This window comes from Lontra canadensis, unplaced genomic scaffold (assembly GCF_010015895.1).
Source record: "Lontra canadensis isolate GAN:19392208 unplaced genomic scaffold, GSC_riverotter_1.0 scaffold92, whole genome shotgun sequence".
NCBI classification, from domain to species: domain Eukaryota; kingdom Metazoa; phylum Chordata; class Mammalia; order Carnivora; family Mustelidae; genus Lontra; species Lontra canadensis.
The window spans coordinates 6,665,613-6,688,607 of NW_022631086.1; the positions used below are offsets into that span (position 1 = coordinate 6,665,613).

A 22,995-nucleotide genomic window follows, 5' to 3' on the forward strand; every position below is an offset into this window, starting at 1 on the left:
TTCATACAACTCATCAAGTGAGAGAAGATACAGTTGTGTATCAGACCCACGCCCACTCTGGAAGTCCCTTCTAGTCCCCGTGCTTCCATTCTCTGATACGGGCAGGAGCGGACAGTCACACATGTCCCCCCGACCATTCCACATTAGTTCTCATAGCTTCATATTCCTGCAATAGTTTCCCATTAGTTGACCTAGCACTGAGTTGTGTTCCGAGCTGCTGAAATACAACGAGAATCTAATTTTGACTTGAGAAACTAACAGGAAGGTTAATAATGGTATTTATTGAGTGCTTATTAGGTATCAAACATCATGCAAAGTCCTTTGCTCATTATCTAGTTTAACACACACAGCAAACCCATGACATAGGTACTATTATCATTTCCATTTTGCAGCTCAGGAAACTGAGAATGAAAAAGTTAAGTAATGTGCCTGAGATTACGTGGGTTGTAAGTAACAGAATCCATACCTGTTGACAGGAAACTCTGCTCCTCAGAAGAAAGGTGGAGAAAAGAGAAGGGAATGGAGTGGTGATTGCATTTGTGTTTTCCTGAACCACAGAGTTGTATCTAAGAAATTCTAGTTTTTAAAAAAGTTGAATTTTAGGGGCCCCTGGGTGGCTCATTTGGTTGAGTGTCTGACTCTTGATCTCAGCTCAGGTCTTGATCTCAGGGGCTGTGGGTTCAAGTCCCACATTGAGCTCTGCACTAGGTGGGGAGCCTACTTAAAACAAAAATAAAATAAAAGATGAACTTTAAAACATTTTGCTATGAAAACATGAGTTTGGGGCTAGAGAGTTTCTGAGTTACAACAATGAAGTCACTAATTTCTTTCTTTCTTTTTTTTAGATTTTATTTATTTATTTGACAAACAGAGATCACAAGTAGGCAGAGAGGCAGGCAGAGAGAGAGAAAAGGAAGCAGGATCCCCGCGGAGCAGAGGGCCCAATCCGGGGCTCGATCCCAGAACCCCGGGATCACGACCTGAGCCAAAGTCAGAGGCCTTAATCCACTGAGCCCCCCAGGTGCCCCTCAAGTCACTAATTCCTTCAGTTAAAACCAAAGTGCTTTAACTTCCTGAGGGTATAGTAGTCATCCCAGCTACATGTCACTGAACGAACCCAGACCGTCCATGGCTGTTGTTCTCTTGCCACCAGCTGTGTCCCTAGCACGGACTTCCATGGAACCCCTATCCCTCCACCTCACCAGGATGACGAGTGCAAAACCTAAACAGAACAGCTCCATTGCTCTGGCTACAGGCTCATTTTCCTTTTGAAAGACAAATCTCATTATAACAAAAACCTGTCCACAAATTCCAATTCCTTTGCTCCTCAGTTGTGCTCTCACCAGTGTGAGCACTGGAAGCTCTGGCCATTGAGGAAATGTGTGCCAGTCTCAGTGCTGGGGCTCGAGATTCTGTGGGCAGCCCATGGAAGGTGCCATCTCCAAGGAAAGATGTCAAGGGAAGGAGGTGGAGGGAGGCAAGAAAGAGGCATGAATGGGTTTTTCCAAATGGAAGCAGAAAACAAAAGCCATCTGCTTCCCAATTTCACCCAGAGCTTCCCGTGACTGTCTCGAGTGAAGTCAAATTTTTGTCTGGGAGAAGCTGCTGCTCCCCTGGACATCTGGATCTCGTCAGATGACAGAAAACTGTGTCATGTTTCTTCTGTTCCTCTGTTCCTCTGTGTGGGTGGGTGGCTCCTCCAGGACTGGAGTCCTTGTCCCGTTTTTAACAGTGACTGTCCTTACCTTCACAAAACTCCATTCAAACCTCTCACCTAAAACATTGGTAGTTTGAAAATGACGTGTTTTGGAGAACCATCATAAGAGAAGTGGGCTCCTGTCCTCACTCTGGCTTAATTCACGGCCGTGAGTGACCTCCTGAACCACTCTAGTCTCGTTCCTGCACCTGCAAATGAGTGGACTGGGGTTTTAGAATCCTATGACCTTGGTCCTTATATCCAAGACAAACAAAAGCCAGCCAATACCTAGAAAGTACCTAAGAGATGTGCACTTCAATGACAAGTCACACTAGAAAGATCTTGAACATAATGAAAACCTTTATTTACCTCATTTTTAACATCTCCAATAAATACTGCTCAGCTTCACAACATCATTTTCCTACACACCAGCCAAAAGCAACATCATAGCATGAAATTACTTCCTGAAACTTGGTAGAGGGATAACACTTCTGAAGATTTAAAAAAAAAAAACAAACAGGATGTTGTTGAGTAATAAAATTTGTGGAAGCTTGTATTATGCAATGGTTCACATTAGCATGGGTAATGATGGGACAGTGGTTTTCAGATGTGTTCCACAGAATCCCAAGAGTTGCTCGAGAGTAGACTCAGGCAAATGCTGTATTGTTTAATTTGTGATTCATAATTCCTGTCATTCATTCATTTACTCATTCATTTCCACACAGTTCTTTGAATGGGGTCTTCCTGCAAGCTAGGTGAGCAGAGGCATGTGTGAGACAAGACCATGGAACCTCTTCTTCTTAATGTCCTTACAGTCTGATGGCGGAGGCAGGCAAGTGGTCACTCCAATGAATTACAAACTGAGATAAGTTTCCAAAGGCAAGGAAACCAGTACTAAGAGAACTTATATGGACAGAACTTGACTTAGACTGGAGGCCAGGGAGATTTCCCTGAGAATTGTAACCACTACGACTGTTGGCGGGAGCTTTGAAAGATGAGTGGGAGGTTCGCTGGGATGTGCGTGGTGTGGTGGGGAGGGTGGATGGTTGGCGGCTGGGGAGTCTTTTAGACAAAGAAACAATATAAACATCATAATTTAGGAGTCCCGGTACAAAATGAATTTGTGAGACCCTTTGTTCAAACCGATGGTGAGAACAGAGCATTAAAGCAAGGATACGGTCCATCTGGACTCAGTCCCTTTAGCACAGGTCACATGGCCGCCCAAGAAGCAGGCCCTGGTCCTTTCCCTGGAAGGGAGTTTGCTGCTTAGGAGTTAGGAGGAAGGAAGAGGCCAGAGTGGTTGAAGCAGAGCCTGGGATGGTGGAATGAACAAGAGGCAAAGATCAGGCTCACGTGAGGATTACATCAGTGACCACGCTTCCGGGCTCTGTAAACCACTGGTCAAGAATATACATGGAGATTCACTTTTATTTCTCTATTTATATTGATTTGCATTGGTTATTCTGCATTTGGTATCTCCAAATGAATCCAAGCCTATAGAAATTGTTCAAGTAGGAAAAGACCAGGAAAAGCTGGTCTTCCGGCTTTCTTGGTGCCAGGTGCCCAAAATGATTGGTTGCCCAGAACTTCTCAGCTGAGCATGTGGAACGCACAGGTCATAGGCGCGACCTTGACTTCCTAGCAAAACACGCATTATTGAACGGGCTGCTGGCACCGGTCTTTGGCTTTCAAATTTAAAAGAATATGGAAACTTCAGTACTTACATTATTCCTTGAGTTCAGATCCTGGCTTTTCCACATACTAGTGCATGCTCTTAGTTGTTAAAATGTAAACTCATTCTTAAGATAAAGCAATACATCTTTATGCAAAACTTCTGACAATACCATCTGGTGAATCTTTTCAGGAATTTCCTAGGCATAGACAATGCATTTTTAAATTTTTTACATCAGCGGATTGCACGATAATATTCTTTTTACCTTTATTAATACCTCGTAAAATAGAACCACTTTCTTACGGGCTTCCTAGTATTTCGTTTGTGTGGATATACCATATTTATTGAGATAGTCCTGTCAACAAACATATAGGTTGCTGTCTGTTTGGGGTTCTCACAAGGCAATGGTTTACTAAGCATATTTCACACTTACACAAGATGGACAGCTGGAAAAATTCCTAGAAGTAAAGCCACTAGGTCCACCATTGTGGTCATTTCCAATGTTGACAAATATGACAGACTAAAATATTTAAGTGAGCCTTGATTTCCTCATGTCTGTAAATAGTGGACAATAATGGTTTTCTCAAAGCTGCCTATAAGGACTCAGTGAGATTAAGGCATGTGAGAGCCTACTATAGGGCAAGCAGGCTGTCAACAAACGTTGGTGTCTCCAACTTTCCTTTTACTTAGGAAAGACTATCAAGGAATGTTATGAAACCTATCGCTTCAGCCTGACCTCAGCAAAACAAACATTCACAGCTCTCTGTAGCGCCAAATCCTTTCAAACTCCATTGTTGAATGTAACTTATGAAATCTCTGGAGGTCAGAGAGACTATTTTCACGAGGACACAAATTTGACATTATCTCTAAATACTTCTTTTCTAGACTAAGGTTGATTTGATTTGATAGCTGCCTCTTTTAACATGTATCCCTGATAATAAAAACAAAATGTACTGGACTAATACACCAATTAAGATCTGTCTCCTGGGGTGCCGGGGTGGCTCTGTTGTTTGAGCAACTGCCTTTGGCTCAGGTCATGATCCTGGAGTCCCAAGATCGAGTCCCGCATCGGGCTCCCAGCTCCGTGGGGAGTCTGTTTCTCCCTCTGACCTTCTCACCTCTCATGCTCTCTCTCTCACTGTCTCTATCAAATAAATAAATAAAATCTTAAAAAAAAAAAAAAAAAAGATCTGTCTCCCGGTCATGTCTTTTGTCCTTGAGTGAAAATCTTGCCACTCAATTTGAATCATTCATTCATACATTTTGACAAAAAAGATGGAAATTTTTAGACCTCTCATTTGCACTTCAGGAAGCCTCTTGTGTCTCCCTCGAGCCTCGGGGACCCTGAGACAGTTTTTAATTTATCAAGAGTCCAGAAGGAGGTTAATGGGACATCTCAGAATGAAATCCCCACACGTCCCGGCCCAGAAGCTCCAGCTGGGATCACAGCCTGTGGTAACCTTGAAGTTGGAGACAGAAGCTCCTTGGAAGGTGTCACAAAAATATGGGAAGGCCGTGGGTGTGAGTTGTGTCTTTCCACAGTGTCTGCTTTATTCAGCCGCAAAGCAAGGTTGACATGATTGTAAAACAGGTTCAGGCTTCCAAACTCCGTGACATTTCACTACGCATTTAACTGGGCTTCATACACGTCGCACGAGACAAGCTATAATACAAAGTCACACCACAAACAAGATACCAGAAAGGCAAGAAGTTAGTGAACCAAAGCGAAGTCAGTCGCTGGGCACCACGGAGGGGAGGCCTCTGCCTGGTCCGGGTCAGCCCTCCGTGCTCGCGCTGGCTGTGTTCACACCGCGGGGGATCTCCGTTCTGCTCAGAGACCCAGCAGGCAGAGCCTTCCGGAGCAGCGGCCTCTCCCGCGGGGTCAGAGGGGGAAGGTCAGCGGCCGGAGCTTCCGACAGTTCGCGGCACAGGTCCTCCCTTCTTGAAGGAGTTCGATCAGTCGTGGGCCTTTGCAGGCCTCTTCCGGTTCCAGTGATTATCAGCCCCGGGTTCTTCCAGGTGCTGTGGCCTCACTGATGGTCAGTCCTTGGTGCTACCGGTCTGTGCCGGTTGGGGTGAGAGCTGGGGTCAGCTGCGGGGCCCTTGGCGGCTTCCCTGATTAGCTCGGCCGCTTGACACGAGTGACTCCATCTTGTTCTCTCCTCAGGGCCGGCGGGATCGGGAAGCCATTGCTCCCCTCCGCTCCGGCTGTTGATTTAGCACTCGGTTTACTCAGCGGGGAGAACAACCCGCCCAACAGCGGTCCCCGCCGGAGCAGAGGTCCCCCGCGGGCGACTCGGGCCCTGCCAGGGGGGCGCGTAGTTATTACTGATCTTGGAGCACCGGGCACAAGAAACTTCAGCCGCCGCCCACCGCGCTGTCTGCGAGACCCCGTCGGGCCGGTCCTTCAGGCGGGGGGACGCAGGCGAGTCCTCAGGCCCTTGAAGTTTTCCCGCGGGCAGCCACGCGGGGCGCCGACCCGGCCCGGCCGCCTCCCGGGACGCGGCGGGCGCCGGAACAAAGGGCGCCCGGCGGCGGCGGCGACGACGGCGGCGGCGGCGCGGGCCGGGGCGGCGGCGCGGGGCGGGGGCGGAAAGTGGGAGAGGAGGCCGGGCCGGCCGAGGGCACCGGGCGCGCTTCCGCCGGCCGCGCCGCGCACGCCGCGGTAAATGGGAGGCTCGGCCGGCAGGGGCGGGAGCCGCACAGCCGGGGAGTTTCAGGAACTGGAGGAGCGGGCGGCGGCCGAAGTCGCCGAGCGCCCAGCGGCGGGGCCTGAGCGCCGAGACTCGGGGCCGAGGCGGAGCCACCGCCGCCGCCGCGCCGGGGCCCAGCCGTAGCCGCCGCCGCCCTCGCCCGCCTGGGGCCGACAGCCGCGGCGCCGGAGAGGAGCCGGTCGTCCCGGGCCGCGGGAGCCGCCCGCCATGGCCACCAAGGTGAGGGGCGCGCGGCGCAGGCCCGGTCGGCCGCTCGGGCCCGCAGCGGCGCGGGGAGGGTCGGGGCCGGGGGCGCGGGCGGCGGCGGCGGGGCCCAGCGACAGTCCGCCGGACCGGTCACGCGGGGCTGGGCGCTCGGGGGCTCGGCTCGCGGCGCGGGAGGGTCTCGGGTGGGACCCCCGGACGCCCGCGGCGCCGTCTGCGAAGTTTGCGCCGGAGCGCGGGCTGCGGCCGGGCGGGAGCAAGGGAAAGTTCCCGCAGCCCGGGAGCCCGCTCCGGGCAGCCGCCCGGCCCTCGGGATCCCCGGGTCCTGCCGCGAGTGGCGGCCACTGCCCGCCGCCGCCGCCGCCGCGGGGAGCGCCCCTCCCTCCGCCGGAGGGTGGGACCCCGGCCGCGCCGGCCGCTTTTGGGGGGACCCGAGCCCCGCCGGGGAGCACGGGGCATTTCACAGGACGGCCCGCGGGCTCGCGCTCCCGCTGGAGGGACGAGGCGGACTGAACGCCCCGCGTCTCCACTTCCTTCATTTTTCTTGTGTTTTTCTTTTTTTGTTTTGCTACCTTTTCGGTTTGAATGGCATTTCCAGCGTGAAGAAAATACAAAGAGGGAAATGACTGTGCTTTCAGTAACGAGTTCGCTTGAAAAAAGGCACAGGCCCCGGTTACGTGGTGGAACTTTGACTCGAGCTTGGTAATTGGCCAGAAGTGGTGGTTTGCTGCTTTTAGGGTATTGTTCGGGGCCGGAGCGGTCACCCTTTGCTACCTGAGCGTCCAGGAGTCACCCTCCACGCCTGCCTTTCCTGGGGCGTTTTCTTTAGTTCTTCCTGCAAAGTGGTAACTGGGAAAGTCACAGTCGCCGAGGACTCCTAGTGGGAGACCCCTCCTAGAGCTAGCCATGTGGTTTGAGGAATGGCTTGACTTTAGCAAATAGTTTCTGTGATGTCGCCTTTTTTTCAGCGCCGGCACCCTCTTCCATCTTTATGTTTGAAATCTCTGAGCCTTTGGGTTGGGTAAAACCTTATTTGTTGTTGTTATTGTTGTTGTTGTTGGGTTTTTGTTTTGGGATCCGGGGTAATTTAGGAAGGGATATACAGTTTGAAATCCCTTTGAAAGATCAGATTGTCTTATGTTATTTCAGCCTGTTACAGTTTGTGCTTCTGAATCTGCCAAGGTGCAGTGTTTGGTTTTTTTTTAAATGGAGATTTTCCTCCAGGGAACCTGTCGTCTGCTCTTACAGAAATAATTACCTGCTTATTAATACATTAATGGCTGTGCTCTTCCTTGGTTTCGTTAGATGTGGTCCACCCTTTTTAACCTAGATAATTTTGTGTTGATCTTTTTTTAAAAACAAAACTGGAGTCAAGGATCTCTAAGGAAATCTGATTTTGAGGTTTGTTGCCAAACATCCCAGAAATGACCAATTACACGTCCTGTTTTGCACTCATCTTGCAACCTTAAAAGCTGTTCGGGGTAGATGTGTGTTCAGTGGAGGTCAGTGTTGTGGTGTTTTGCACTCTGATCTCAGGGCTGGTACTGGGCCCATTCAGTAGGGCTAGCGTTAGGGTTAGCCGCGAGTGAGGTACGCATAATGAAAACTTGATAGTTAAAACTGAACTTAGTTTTTCTGTAAAGGTGAAAAGAACAGTGATCCTTGTACTAAACTTGAATTGCATGTGTCCTCCCTAAACCAAGCCTTAAAGCACGTGTCAGCCCTTCCTACCTTATTACCTACGCCACTCTGGAGGTAAATTCCTGTGATTCCAAGTCTGTTTCCTTTCTAATCACTCTGCCCCATGGGATTCATCTCCACATTCACAGGATGGCAAGCCACTTCCAACTTAAAAAGCAAAGGAAGAGCAGAGAAGCACGTGTTAAAAGAGGACCCTAACTCCGATTTCTGGTCTTCCTACTTCCTGGTGATCCTTGTGTCAAACCAGTCTCTCTCTCTCTCTTTTTTCCCCATTGTTACCGGGGAGGAGAGTTGTCCTTGTTTTCCTCCCCCCTGCAACCACACCCCTGCCTTTGCTGACATCTGAGTAGTTCGGGGTTTTTCCTTTCCTTGCTTTAGTTGGGTCGGTGGTGAGAACGCACTCGGTAATAACTTCTAACTTTTTATGAAATTTCAGCTTTCTGTGGCACTTGAACTCTGGCTGCAAGCCTCAAGTGATGAAAAACAAACACAGTATCTGGCTGGGTTGGGTGGTGTGAGTTTCCCTTTGAATTTACCAGAGAATGGCCTCTGTTCTTTCCAGAACTAATATTCTTATGTATTGCTCTGATTTATTTTTTACAGATGCAGTTATCTTTGAACTGTCGTGAATTTTAAAATCTGGCATGTTCACAATGGAAAGAAATTATCTTTTAGAAAAAAAACTTTAATTGGGCAGTTCTTCTCTGCCAAAGAAAGTTAATCAGTAACCGCACATTTTAAAGGGATTATCTTCTTTTTTTCTAATCGCTACTCAGGAGGATGCTGAATTCAGTTGTAAGCAGGTACTTTATTCTGACTCCAATCTTATCTCCCTTAACAAATGCGGTGCGGGGCTGATATTAGCCTGTGAAGTCTTGGCTTCTACTGAAAACCTCGGAAGGTTGTATTTTAATCACAATCCCATGTGGATTTGGGAGTAAATTAAGTCTTATTTATTAAATCTTGGGAAAGAAAAAAAAATTTTTGGCCCACATATATCAAAAGGAGCATGAAAATAGTTAATGGAAGTTAATCCATGGCTGTATAATTTAGCTGTAATTTCCATGTCAGAGTTAACCTTTGGTAACTAAGTTGGTTCCTTTTGTGCTTACATAGTCACTTTCAGGAGTAATCATTTTAACAAGACTCTGGGAGTCCTGGATACACTTTTTTTCTTTTCTTTCTATCTCCAGCATCTGAAGTGAAATATTTGTGGTAGTGCTTGGTTGAATTGAGTGGATGTGGAGTATTGAAAATACTGGTAGGAAACGAGTGAATTGCTCAGGTCTGTTCAATGATATACATTAGTGAGAACAGTAAAAAGCATCTTTTATAGTCTCTCCTGAGCAAAAACCTCTTTATTTGAGTGACAGAATAGAATTCTTTCTATTCAAATCTAATGTTAAGCCTTAAGGATTAATGGTGGATTTGATCGTTTTTTAAAAACACTGTAGAAAATGCTAACTATTTAATTTTGTATAAAAGTAAGTTTTAAATGTCCCCACTGTGCAGGGAGCCCGATGTGGGGCTCAGTCCCAGGACCTTGAGATCATGACCTGAGCTGAAGACACACCTTTAACCGACTGAGACACCCAGGCGCCCGTAATCTTGTGTTAGCAAACTTTTCCTTTTTAGGTATACATGCACAATGGAAAGTACACATCTATAGTTCAGGTATTAGAAATCTTTTTAAAATCTAACAATTCGGTTTTACTAATGAGGAATTGGTTCTTCTGTTTTCAGATACTTAAAACAGACCTCATACTTCTGAGACTGTAACCCCTGGTGGTTAGAAGTGTGTTTGATTTCCAAAAGTAGAGGGTGTTCCTATTTGTCTTTTTGTTAATGATTTCTAACTTAATTGCATAGTGAACAGGGAATCTGATTGATAGTCATACTATAACTAAAAATTTGTTGAGGCTAACTTTGTACCTGTCCTATGGTCTCCTTCATAAATGTGCCACCTGTTCTAAAAAGAATATGTATATCCACTACTCAATGTGTGTGTTCTGTGTATGACCATTAGATTGGATTTATTGACTGTGTTGTTCATATCTGTATCCTTACAAACTACATGCTCTGTTGTATCTAGCTGATCTTTTGTCTACTTGATGGAGATGTTAATTAAGATGGTGTTCTAAAAAAATCTCTAAGTTTAGGGTGCTAGTGCCCCTGGTTGGCTCAGTCCATTACGTGTCTGCCCTCAGCTCAGGTCATGATACCAAGGTCCTGGGATCAAGCCCTGCATCAGGCTCCCAGCTCAGTGGGGAGCCTGCTTCTCCCTCTCCCTCTCTCTCTCCCTCTCCCATTGCACCCACTCGTGCTCTCCCTCTCAAATAAATAAAATCTTCAAAAAATATTTCTCTAAGTTTCAAAGTAGTATCATCTTCCAGGTGAATTGAGTTTTTTTCAGTGTGTAGGGACCCTCTTTATCTTCAGTGTGTTTTTTCCTAAGGACAGTTTGTCTAAAGTTAATGTGGTTTCACTAGCTTTCTTTCTTTTTTTTTTTTTTTTTAACATTTTTTATTTATTTATTTGACAGACAGAGATCACAAGTAGGCAGAGAGGCAGGCAGAGAGAGAGGAAGGGAAGCAGGTTCCCCGCTGAGCAGAGAGCCCGATGTGGGGCTTGATCCCAGGACCCTGAGATCATGACCTGAGCGGAAGGCAGAGGCTTTAACCCAGTGAGCCACCCAGGCGCCCCTCACTAGCTTTCTTTTGGTAAGTATTTGCCTGGTATGTAAGAGCCTATGGCTGAATTTAACCTCTGTAGCTGGTCCGGTGACCTTTGTGACTAGAGAGTTTTGTCTGCTTTTACTTGTGTTCACTGATGTGTTTGGGTTTCTGGCTACCATCTTCTGGACTAAAAGAGGATTTTTTTCCCTCTTCCTTTTATTCTACCCGTCCCCTCCCCAGCTGTTTGGAAGATTTGTCCTATATACCAGTTTTTTTCCAGTGGTTATCATAAGCATGTATGTTACCATTTCTAAGTTAAAGTTCGAAGTTACTCACCATCATTACCCTCCTTCTGTATTACAAAAAGGTCTTCAGATACGTAACTCTGATCATGTGTCCCAGTATGGTCAGTTACTGCCAGTACTAGAATTCTGTCTTTTCCCTCAGAAATTAGACATTCTTTTCATTTTTTTATAGAGCTAATGTTTATTTAGATTTAATTGGATTTTACCATATCTTTGCTTATTATTTCTGTTTACATTCCAGTCCTCCTTTCTGGGATAATACTCCTTCTGGTTAAAGTGGATTCTTTGGAATTTCCATTGGGGAAGATTTGTTGTTGGTAATCTTTTGTGTGTGGAAATGTATTTTTGCCTTATCCTTGAAAGATAGGTTTCTAGGTTGACAGTGTTTTCTCTCAGCCTATTTGCAGGTGATGGTCCCCTGTCTTCCTTGGGCTCTCCAAGTTACTCCAAGTTACTCCTAAGAAGTTAGCAGTCTCATGTTGTTTCTTTAAGATGGCCTGACTCCTCTCTCTGCCTGTTTTCAAGACTTTCTGGGTAGCATTCCTACCTTGCAGTGTTACCACAGTCCATCCTTGTGTGGATGGTGTTGACATTACATGAAGTTTATTGGGTATGTTGGCTCTGAGGATGGGAATTTCAGTGGAATTTCAGTAGAATAGTGTGGAACTTTTCTAGAACTTTCTGGAACTCATGGAACTTTCCATGACCATGGAAATATTCTACGTTTGTGCAGTCCCACATGGCAGCTGCCTGACACGTGTGGCTAACGAGATTTTGAAATGTGGTTAGTGTGACTGAGGAACTATTGTAAATTTTAACCAAATAGCTACACATGGGTAATGTAGCCATTGTAGAGAGTTCCCAGAAATGATTATTCCACAAACATGCCTCGTCCCCGTTCTTTCTCACTGGAACTCGAACTAGCATGACAGTGGCCAGCAGACCTCTAACTTGGTACTTCAGCGTGCCATGTTCTTTCTCTTTGTGCTGCATTCTGGGTCATTTCTGTGGCTCTTACCTTTGGTTCAATACTCTCTTTCTTTGGGCCTCATCTGATCTTTTATCCACTACTTTTATTTCCGTTCTCTTCTGTTTTTAGAAATTACATTTGGTTCTCTTTCAAATGTGCTTGGTCATTTATAGTCTTAGGCTTTGCTCATACATTTAAGCTTCTGTTAAGCATCTTAAACATTTATGGTTTGTGTCTCTTCTGGTGTCTGCAGTCTTACCCAGCCATCTGTGTCTGTTCACTCTTACTCATGGTGCCTTGTTTTCTTGTGTGTCATGTATGTTTGTGTTTTTTGTTGTTTTTGTTTTGTTTTTTTCCTCCTGTGAGTTGCTCATTTTCCTTGGAACCTCATCTGAGGGAGTTCTGATACCCAGATTGAAGTCATAGTCTTCCGGGGGGAATTTGTCTTTGCTTATGCTGGTCTCCTGGGGACACTACATTCTTGTGGCCACTTTAATTCCTGCCTCTGTGTTCTTCTAGCCATTCTGGTAGCAGAAATACCTTGGATGTCAGGGGGAAATTTCCTTGTTCCTCTACTGATAAAACAGTTTTCCTTGCTGCCCACTTTGGAATGACAGATTTTCTCTGTTCCCCTTATACCGAAGTCCTTTTTTTTTTTTTTTTTTTTTTTAATTTATTTGAGAGAGATCACAAGTAGGCAGAGAGAGAAGGGGGGAAGCAGGCTCCTGCTGAGCAGAGAGCCTGATGCAGGGCTCGATCCTTCGAGCCGAAGGTAGAGGCTTTAACTCCCTGAGCCACCCAGGTTCCCCATACCGAAGTTCTTTTGGGGTGCCAGTGTCTAGCTTAACACAGGCATCTCTCTCTTATACCTGTCCTAGTATGCCTTCTGCATACAGACTCAAACTCAGGGTCTCTGGGGTCTCAGGGTCTGGAGGAGACTCCTAGAGTGGAATCCTGTCTCAGCACATACTTTTCTCCAAGGGTTTCTGCTCTGTTCCTCTGTGACCTCTCTAGAGGGCTTTCTTTTTGTGCTGACTCAGTAATGTGTTTTAAAAGGTGTGTGTTTGTGTGTCTTTTGATTTTATATTTTATTCAGCACAGTGGTTCAGGGTGTTGGCCTGCCATGTGTGCTGGAACAAAATCCAAGTCACGTTTTTTTTGTTTTGTTTTTTTTAGATTTGTTTATTTGAGAGAGTGCGCACATGGGGGGAGGGACAGAGGGAGAGAGGATCTTCTAGCAGGGTCCCCACTTAGTGCAGAGCTCATTGTGGGGCTCCAGCTCAGGACTCTGAGATCATGACCTGAGCCAAAATCAAGAGTCAGACGCTTAAAGGATTGAGCCATCTAGGCTCTCTCCCAAGTCATGGGATTCTTTTTTTTTTTTTTTTTTTTTAAGATTTTTAATTTATTTGATGAGAGAGAGGGAGAGAATGAGAGCGAGTGAGCACAAGAAGGGGGAGCAGCAGGGAGAGGGAGAGCAGGCTCCCCGCCAGGCAGGAAGCCCCAGGTGGGGCTTGATCCCAGGACGCTGGGATCATGACCTGAACTGAACACAGACGCTTCACCATCTGAACCAGTCAGGTGCCCCAAGTCACAGCATTCTTTGTAACAGACCACAAAGTGATGGAAGGGAATATGTGCACACATAGAGTAGTCTCCTCTTTGGAGGGAAAAATGTGAAAAAGTAAGGTAGTTAACGCATTTTAGGGGAAACCAGACCTTAAGTCAAGCGATCAAAATAACAGACTGTGGGCATATTTGACTTTCCAGTCAGGGTTTCTTTTCTTTCCCCTCCCCTTGTTGACTATTAAAAGCACATGATGGGTTTAGCCCTGCTTATTCATTTTTCGATATTGTAAATACAGTGCCTGAGGATGTTACTCAGTATGACTCAATTCTTCTAAGCTATTTTTAGTCTCTGAAAGTGGAGTCCTGTGGTATCATTACCTGCAGAGGCAAGAGGCAAAATCACCTGTTGGTGGTGGTTCTTGACGTCAGAAAGACTTGTAAACTTCAGGAGTGAAAAATGCCCCATTCATCTGGGAGCTGTTACCTGTCCTCATTCCAGGCCTCCTTCCTGTGACTTCTGAACGAGCTCAGTCCCAGGCCCTCCACCACACTTGGGATGACCGCTTGGGATGACTGCGTGTATCACCTCATCCTAGCCTCAGAGAGCACTTCCCAGAGTTCTGGCTCCTGGACCGCAGGCTTTCTCCCTTCACAGTGGCGGCTCCTGGTGCAGGCACTCTAGCCCACAGGGCTTTCTAAGGAACCATGTCTCAAAATGCCTGTTTTTTTCTTTAGTTCAAGGAGTCAGTTTTTACCCTTATCTATCACAACAGTCACTTTGAAGATATGTCTATGACACATCTTGGCAGTGTGCGTGACCAGACTCTGCTGTAGGATCCAAGCCGCCCAGTTCAGCAGATACTCCACAGCCTCTCTGTGCCTCCGTGTGCTGGGAGGAAGGCTGCTAACATCTGGATCCTTGCCTGAGAGCGTGGGCAGTCAAAAACTAATGAGCTATTTGAAACGCAGCAGTTAAATGTCAGTTTAAGTGTATTCTCCAACCCAAAATCACAGAAGAGGGCTGGAAAATGCGGATCTTCGTGTTAATGCAGTTTGTCTCTTTCGTGGTGGCTGCACTCAGGACCTTCCTTTTCATCTTTCAACCTGTTTTGAATTCTCAAGATTTTGAGTAGTGAGTATTTGTTGCTTTTGTAATGAGGAAGAAACCAAGTTCATTTTTTTTTTCCGATTTAAAAGCTTATTGTCATTAACCGGGCCCTGAACACAGATTTCCAAACTTAACCACCTTCTGTTAATTTGCTTTGAATTATACTAAGATGAAAAAAGTGTTTTTAATTAATGCTTATAAATAGTAAGTGGCACTTCAGTAGAAAAATGCTAATGCATGCAGGATTACAAATGGAAACTTAAAATTTTATTTTACTTTCTGAAGCACCATTTTTTTCTTCTTCCACGGGGGAGAAAGTATGGTTTTTTAAATTTTTAAAAATAACTAAAAACTTACTCAAAACCAGCACAGAACCGGAAGTTCTTAAAAAATTGCTGCTTTATACATACTTTTGTAATTTTCACCAGCCTGACTGTACCCTTTCCTTCAGGAGCTTGAAGGAAGCAGAGCCACTTGCTCTCAATAGGCCAGCCTGGGTTTTCATCACTTCCTGCGTTCCCCATCTTCATAAGATTTTGGAATCAAGAGTTAAATTGAAGATTTTATAGCCTATTTTATAGCCTATTTATTGATGTGTCTTGTGATTTGCCCTGCCCACTAAGTAAAACACATTCAGTGTCCTCAATCTACCTCCCCAGCCTAGAAAGCCCAGTAGCTTCTAGATTACTGAGATCTGTAGTTACCTTATATTGATTTGTCTTAATCATTCAAAGCCAAGAGGATACCAAAGAACGTGGAGATTGTGTTTTAAAATTCTGGTATTTAAACTACCCCTAGTTTTGACTGCAGTATTTATAACATTTTAAAAACCATTCCCCTTTTTGATAAGTAAAAATATCCCATTCTGTTTCTGTAGTTTGTATTATGAAAGTAACAGGTAGGTCTCTAAAATGCAAGTAGTACTGTTCCTCAAACTCCCCTCTTCTCTGACCCGTTAGCAATCTCTGCTGTAAAGGAAGATGATGGCAGTGGTAATAAGCATCCTTTTGAGACAGAAATTGGACTCTTAACCAAAGTGCCTGGGTGTTTTATGAGCTATGATCGTATCTCCGAGGCTTCAGGCACTGGTGGTAGAGCTGTGGTACCCCAGCTGCATCGCACTCTGCCCCCCTCCTGGCCCCCGAGCTTGTTAAATTGCAGATCCCCGGGCTCCATCCCCCCCCCCACATCCCAAGTTTGGGATTCAGGAGGTGGGGCCCAGAACGTGCATTTCTCCCAGTTCCCAGGTGAGGCTGATGTTGCTAGTTTGGGACCACACTTTGAGAACCACTCTGTGGAAGATGGAAAAAGAAGAGCTGGAATCTGAGTTCTGTTCTTGGTTCATCCTGAAAACCTCCTGTGGGCTCTTAAATGGGGGGCGGGGGGCGCCCACCCTAGCCTGCCTGTGAGCAGTGAGTATGGTTTCTTGTTTCAAGGACTTTAACTGCGTCCAGTGATGCTGAAAATCAGAAGATTGGTATTCTCAAGGAAAGGCTGGTTTCTGGTCAACTTGTGGTTTTCAGTAACTTTTCAGGGTCCTATTGCTGGGTCATTTGTATTCTATGCAAATGGGTGTCTGATTATTATGGTGGCAAGGTGGCTGGGGCTGGTTATTAACTATTTCCTGTTGCTTTTAGGACTTTATTTATTTCACAGAGACAGGGAGAGAGGGAACACAAGCAGGGGGAGTGGGTGAGAGAGAAGCAGGCTCCCCACCAAGCAAGACCCTGGAATCATGACCTGAGCCAAAGGCAGACGCTTAACAACTGAGCCAATAGCTGTGTGTATCATTAGAGTTCACAGTAACCAGCCTTCATTTATTTGCTTTGTGTAGTGTGTTCCTAATGTGGTTGTGTAATGATAACACTTTCTAATTCATGGAAGGGGGTGTTGCTGTGTCAAAAATCCCATTTTTAAATTATTTTAGAAATCAGATAATCTATGATATTTGCGTAAATCTAAGCTTTAAAAAAAATCTTATTTGTGTAGTATGTGCCTGTTAATTTTGGTGAATTCGAATTGCATCAGGTTCAGTTTTCCTATTTTCCGTTGAGGAACTAACTATCCAGGTAACTCTGAGGCCCCTGAAAAAGCGTTAAAGAAATAGAATTTTGTTAAAGAATTTATTAAAGCGAGAGAAAAGGATGAGTGCAATCCCTGAACTAGAAAGTCCACCTTTGAATAATTGATTGGTCTCAGACCCATGCATGAAGGCAAAAAAGGTGTGCTTTGGAGGCTAGCTTTGTGACTGAGAGTCTTTCTTTGTTCCCATAACTTGCCTGTGGTATCTCTGAGAATTACCACCCGTCTAAATCAGACCGGTGCAGACAGCTACTTTAAAATCTTGTCGGCATTTACGCCATTCAGAGTCTTTTGTTAGATCCGTAAACATTATATCCTATTATGGAAGGAATACATTTAAATTTCACTGTCTAACGTTAACATTTAAATATTATTACATATAAATATGTATGAGAATTGTTAAGTATGCCAACAAAAATCAAATGCATGGGTTGTCGTTTTGTTTGTTTCATTCATCAGCCTTTACCCAGAACTTACAAATTCTGTAAGTGCCCATGCATATATATCTTTCTACTCTGGAAGAGCTTATAGACAAATGGGGAAGACACTTCAGTGTGTTTAAATGTTCCGGGTGCTGCTGTAGAAGTACATGCCATGTACAGTGATGGCACAGTCAGAAATGAGACCCTCCACATTCCTGCATTGACTTTCATTGGAAACTTAAGAGTAAACATGAATTTGTGTCAATAAAGAGACGATAGTTTGAAAAGTTTGTGTAAAAATGGAAAGCATTAGGGGCGCCTGGGTGGCTCAGTCGTTAAGCATCTGCCTTTGGCTCAAGTCATGGTCCCAGGGTCCTGGGATCAAGACCCGCATGGCATCATGCTCCCTGCTTGGCAGGAAACCTGCTTCTCCCTCTCCCACTCCCCCTGCTTGTGTTCCCTCTCACTGTGTGTCTCTCTGTCAAATAAATAAATAAAATCTTAAAAAAAAAATAAAAGCATTAAATACTCTGACATACATTAGTCATAATAATTCAGAGGAGGATTGTTTCTCTGCTGGAGGATTGGGGAGCGGTGTTGGATAAATAAGGACACGTACTCGGTCCGAGGTCTCTTTTAAAGCGTTCTTTATTAGCGGCTGCCCTTACAGGACAGAAAGTACATTTCACAGAAAGCAGATGTTTCCAGTCTCTCTGATTGTGATCTAAAATTTCGTCTGAGACTGACCACACTAAGCCACTTGCAGGCATCCGTGAGTGGCACGTGCCACGCAGAGTCCTGTGTGGCTCTTCCCAAAACCCTGTGGTCGTGGACATAGTCTCACGGTGGTTCCAACAGATCTTCTTTTGATCTCCAGGTTAGCAGTTTAATTACAACGTCTGGAATGTTTGATGGGCCTGGTTCATAGTACCTCTGGTTTATTCTGGGTTTAGGGATTCCTGGCTTCAGGGGAACAGACGCGGTCATAGACTGTGTGTCTTCTTCACTTTTGCTGGTTCTGTTTTAAAAATATATGTTCAGTTGTGTTATTAATAAAATATGGATACATTTAAAATTGTTAACGTGGGGCGCGTGGGTGGCTCAGTGGGTTAAAGCCTCTGCCTTCAGCTCAGGTCATGATCTCAGGGTCCTGGGATCAAGCCCCTGCTGAGCAGAGAGCCTGCTTCCCCGTGTCTCTCTCTCTCTGCCCGCCTCTCTGCCTACTTGTGATCTCTCTCTCTGTCAAATAAATAAATAAATAAAATCTTTAAAGAAAAATGTTAACGACTTCATGGTACTTTTTTGACATTATGTACTTCTCAGGAAATTATAGTGTTATATAATTATTGTTACTTGTGGGATGATGTATTAATTTTGAGGGGCATCTGGATGGTGCCGTTGGTTAAGCGTCTGCCTTCCTCAGGTCATGATCTCAGCGACCTGGGCTCAAGCCCCATGTGGGGCTCCCTGATTAGCAGGGAGTCTGCTTCTCCTGTTCCCTCTGCCCCTCCCCTCAGCGTGCACATGTGCATGTGCTCTCTCTAGCTCTCTCAAATAAATAAATAAATAAATAAATAAATCTTTAGGGGCGCCTTGGTGGCTCAGTGGGTTAAAGCCTCTGCCTTCGGCTCAGGTCATGATCCCAGAGTCCTGGGATCGAGCCCCGCATAGGGCTCTCTGCTCAGCAGGGAGCCTGCTTCCTCCTCTCTTTCTCTGCCTGCCTCTCTGCCTACTTGTGATCTGTCAAATAAATAAATAAAATCTTAAAAAAAATAAATAAAAATAATAAATCTTTAAAAAAATAAATTTGAGGTTGTTGGGATCCCTCTATGATTCAAGGTTATTATTGCATAAAAGCCCATTTCCCTTGTTAGTATTTGCTTTACCTTAACTTTTCTATTTAGGAGAGAGATATTGTTGGGTTTTCTGTTAGAAGGGCAATGAACAAATAAAGTCAGTTTCATGTGATTGTGAGGTTCATGTGTTTCAGTGCAGTGGTGCTGGTATAGCACAGAGATGGCAACTCGGCTCAAATCCCAGTCAAATCCAGCTACATTACTTTGGAAAGTTACCTAATGCTTCAGGTTCCTCATCTGTAAAATGCAAGTAATAATATGAACTCAAGTGTGAATTCCACAGTCCAGGTGGGTAAAAAAAAAAAAAAAACAAACTTTATTTTCCATTAATAATTGATAGCAAATTATGTCCCCATCCTACTGGGGAGGTAGAACTTGAATCTGGGAGTTGGACCTCCTCCTCTTGCCTAGGCTTGGGTCTGATTTGAGGATGGGGATCCCCTCCTGATGTCATGGCCTGGGGGGACCCCATCTCGCCCTCCCGCCACCTCTCTGCGCAGTGGGGAGGCCTTTCTTGCTCTTACAGTCTGGGCCCTCCGTGAGGTTGCACTCTCCACACTTCCTTGCTGTGCCCGAGGGAATGGGAGCCATTTTGCTGTTGTCATGCTCTAGTGCGACCCAGATCTCTGCAGAGCTCAGACACTTTCTATCCTAAAGCAATAAATAGCTGTTGCTTCCCCTCTGGTCGATTTGCATTTCCCTGGGGACTCTGGTTCCCTGGTGCGGGCCCTGCGCAGGGCTCACCATTGCTTCTGGACTTGCTTCTGGACTTTGCTGCCATGTCTACCCCAGGGTTTGGAAGGTGGAGGTGGCAGTAGAAACGGAGGCCTTGCCTCATCTCTCCTGTGCAGTGTCTCTTTGAGGTGTGTTCTCTGTGCAGACCTAGCATTCCCACTGTTCTTAGGGCCTTTGAAACTTGCAGCCAGGAAGACCACAGTGTTCTGCCGTGCCCTGTCGCTCTCCTGAGGCAGTGGGCACTGCTGGTTTGGGTTGGGGAGGTGGGAGTAAAGACAAAGGAAACGAAAACCCAAAGGATGAAAAATGACATTTCAAAAACACTGTCTCTACCAAATTATCTCAAGAGTTAAGTAAAAATTCATGCAAAGGGCTTACCAAGTGTCTGGCTTATAGCAAAGGAGAGTTATGGTCGAGTGGTGTTATTCATATTATTGCAAAAATAAACTATAAACTGAGTTATAAACTTGTTAGACCCCAAGATTAAGAATCCACCTTAACTGTATTCAGGGAGCTGAAACAAATCTCTCTGATTTCATGTTACACTGTGGAGGCAATCAGCCTTTCTGTCTGCTTCATATTTATCCAAAACTTTGGATAAATTTCTCAAATTGCAGTGTCCAACAGTTTGAGTTTGATTCTTTTGCCATGGCGTGCCTTATTTCTGGTAATTTACCTTCCATACATCAAAACAAGATAGAAACGAGGCCAAACGCTAGAGGCAGGGAGGACAGAAGTGTGAGTGAGACCACGGAGCGTGCTGTCCCAGCCTGAGTGAGTCGAGCACATCTGTTCACTGAGGTCTCAGATGGCGCATCTCCCCGGATCCTCCCAGTGGCAGGTCACCACGTCACCCTGTTCCTTCGGTACATTGTGGAGCACCTGCCATGGGCCAGAAACCATTGGAACAGTAGGAATACAACATTGAAGGAAAGAATTAAAAATCCCTGCTCTCATGAACCTTGCTTTCTGGTGGAGGAGGTGGCAGGATTCTATCGGGTAGAACTTCTCAGATGTCTCCTGGTTATACTGAGATACGTAGACCTGTCAGGCCACTTACTTATTTGGAGTATAGGATAGTTGGTTTGGCTGTCATCATCCTATGGGCTTAATGAGTGTTCACCCAGACAATAAGTAAAATATTTCCAGACTGACAGGTTTTAAACAGATACGAAAATATTTATTATCAGTTACCCAACATCATTCTTCCTCTAACTGGAATCTCTGCTTGCTAACGCAGTAAACTTCTGAAGCTTCAGCAATTTTGAGAACAGTGGTGTAAGAAACCAACGGGAACACCGAGAATTGGGTCAGAATGTTCTCACAAGCTTAGAAGAAATGGCACCATCCTGGCTTAGGATTTTGAGATTCAATGAATCTTTATTCTTTTCCTGGTTCCGTGAGTGATTATTCTTCTGCGGGGGTGAAGGGGGGATAAATGAAATATATTAGGGAAGTTTCATATTATTTATGCTTTAAAACTTCATGTCTGTGATTTTTAGGATATTGTCTAAGCAGTTTGGCCTGATGCAGTATTTTTAACTTTTTATTTATAAAAATTCCGAACATAGACAAAAGAAGACTAGTACAGTGAACCCCCTTGGTACATACCCATCACCAGCCTCAACAGCTCCCAACTCCTGACCGTGTTCTTTCTTCAGAACTTCCTCACCCATTTTCCCCTTCTTTTATTATTTTTGAAGCAGATTCCAGATGTGTTATTTCATGATAAATATTTCCAGTATAGAGGCACCTCGGTGGCTCAGTCCAGCTCGATTTTAGCTCAGGTTATGATCTCAGGGTCATGGGATCGAGCCCTGCATCAGGCTACGCACTCAGCGTGGAGTCTGCTTGTCCCTCTCCCTCTGCTTCTCCCCCTGCTCTTGTTCTTTCGCTCAAATAAATAAAATGTTTTTTTTTAAAAATACTGCAGTATATATAGCCTCCCCAAATAAGACTTTTTAAACATATAGCAATGATTCCTATCATACTTAAAAATTGAGAATAAATCCTTAATATCTTGAAATACCCAGTCTGATGGTAAGCAGGCCTGTAAACATTTTCATTAGTTAATAATTCACTGTATTTATATGGCTTGATATGCATTAAGATGAAGACCGTGCCATCTGGTTAACTAGATGCTTAGGCGATGGTTAAAATTATTATTGATTGGCATTTGTGTGTCTCTGCCAGTGTGAATTGAAGCAGATTTGGCTGTAGGTAGGGTGTTTGCAGCAAACATACCACAGGTTTTAGAATCTGAGCATTGCTTTCTTTCCTCTAGTCAACTCACTGCCCTTATCAGAGTCCTCAGCAGACAAGGTCCTTTGAAAGTCTTTCTGTGCAGTTTTAGGTGGTGCCAGCAATGGGTGAATGGTAGGATTAGGGAAAAATGGGATTATGTAGTCATTTATTACATCAGATGTGACTTCCAAGTAATATCTGTAGTTGGTTAAACAGTTGATGAAAGTGTTGAATGAAAATACCATCTTATTTTAACGTAAGAATCCATAAATACACCATTATTTACCAGTCCTGTGATAGAAAGCCAAGGTCTGATTGGAGTTCTAAGCAATCCATTTTGTATAATCTCAGAATGCATTGTGAATGATTTCCATTTTTAGTTTCTTGTAAAGAGCTTTAAGAATTTAAAAACAGTTTCAAAGCACTGTAAATACAGAATTCTAGGTTTTTAAAAATTATGATTTCCCGTTTGTCTTAACTGTTGTCTCAGCTATGTTTACTTTGACAGTAAACTTTTTAGCAGCTTACTTTTTGTCAAGGTTCCTCCAAACACTCAGTTCATTTTCTTAGAAACAATGACTCCTTTTTCACAGTCTTATGTGAAAGACAATGATACTTTAGTTGCTCAGCTGCAGCCACCGGTACAACTACATAAACAGGGTTCAGAGCCCTTGCGGTACGTATAAAAGGGAGTAGCGCGCTAAATACAGAAGTTACACAGGCTGCGTGTTTTGCGCAGAGCGCATGGGCGAATCGGGGAAGGTGATCCTAGGAGGTACAGGCAGAATGACCCTCTCGTCATTGACGTTTGTGGCTGGTTTCCAGGGGTTGCTTGGCTTGGACTGGTTCTCCTGGACCCGTGGGCTTTGAGGAGAGTTGATGGGACATGCTGGATTCAGTATTTCTCCCTTACTCTTGTTACCTTGGCCAGCTGCCTTGAGTAAATCCCTGTCCCAGTAGGCCTGTATCATGATTTAAACAATGATCAGAAGTGCTTTTGTGACGTTTTCAGTGAAAACGGTTTTAGGCAATTACCTGAAAA

The 22,995-nt window shown here is 44.9% G+C and overlaps 1 protein-coding gene across 2 annotated transcripts in view; it reads left to right on the top strand.

The window, feature by feature from the left end:
- The first annotated feature begins 6,210 nt into the window (after positions 1-6,210).
- The window catches only part of SNX9 (sorting nexin 9), a 105,225-nt gene continuing 88,440 nt past the window's right edge, over positions 6,211-22,995 (top strand). For both annotated transcript variants that reach the window (XM_032836439.1, XM_032836441.1), the window contains exon 1: positions 6,211-6,301. In XM_032836439.1, the coding sequence (XP_032692330.1) occupies positions 6,290-6,301 (12 nt within the window). In that variant the 5' untranslated portion in view covers positions 6,211-6,289. The remainder of the gene's footprint in view (positions 6,302-22,995) is intronic.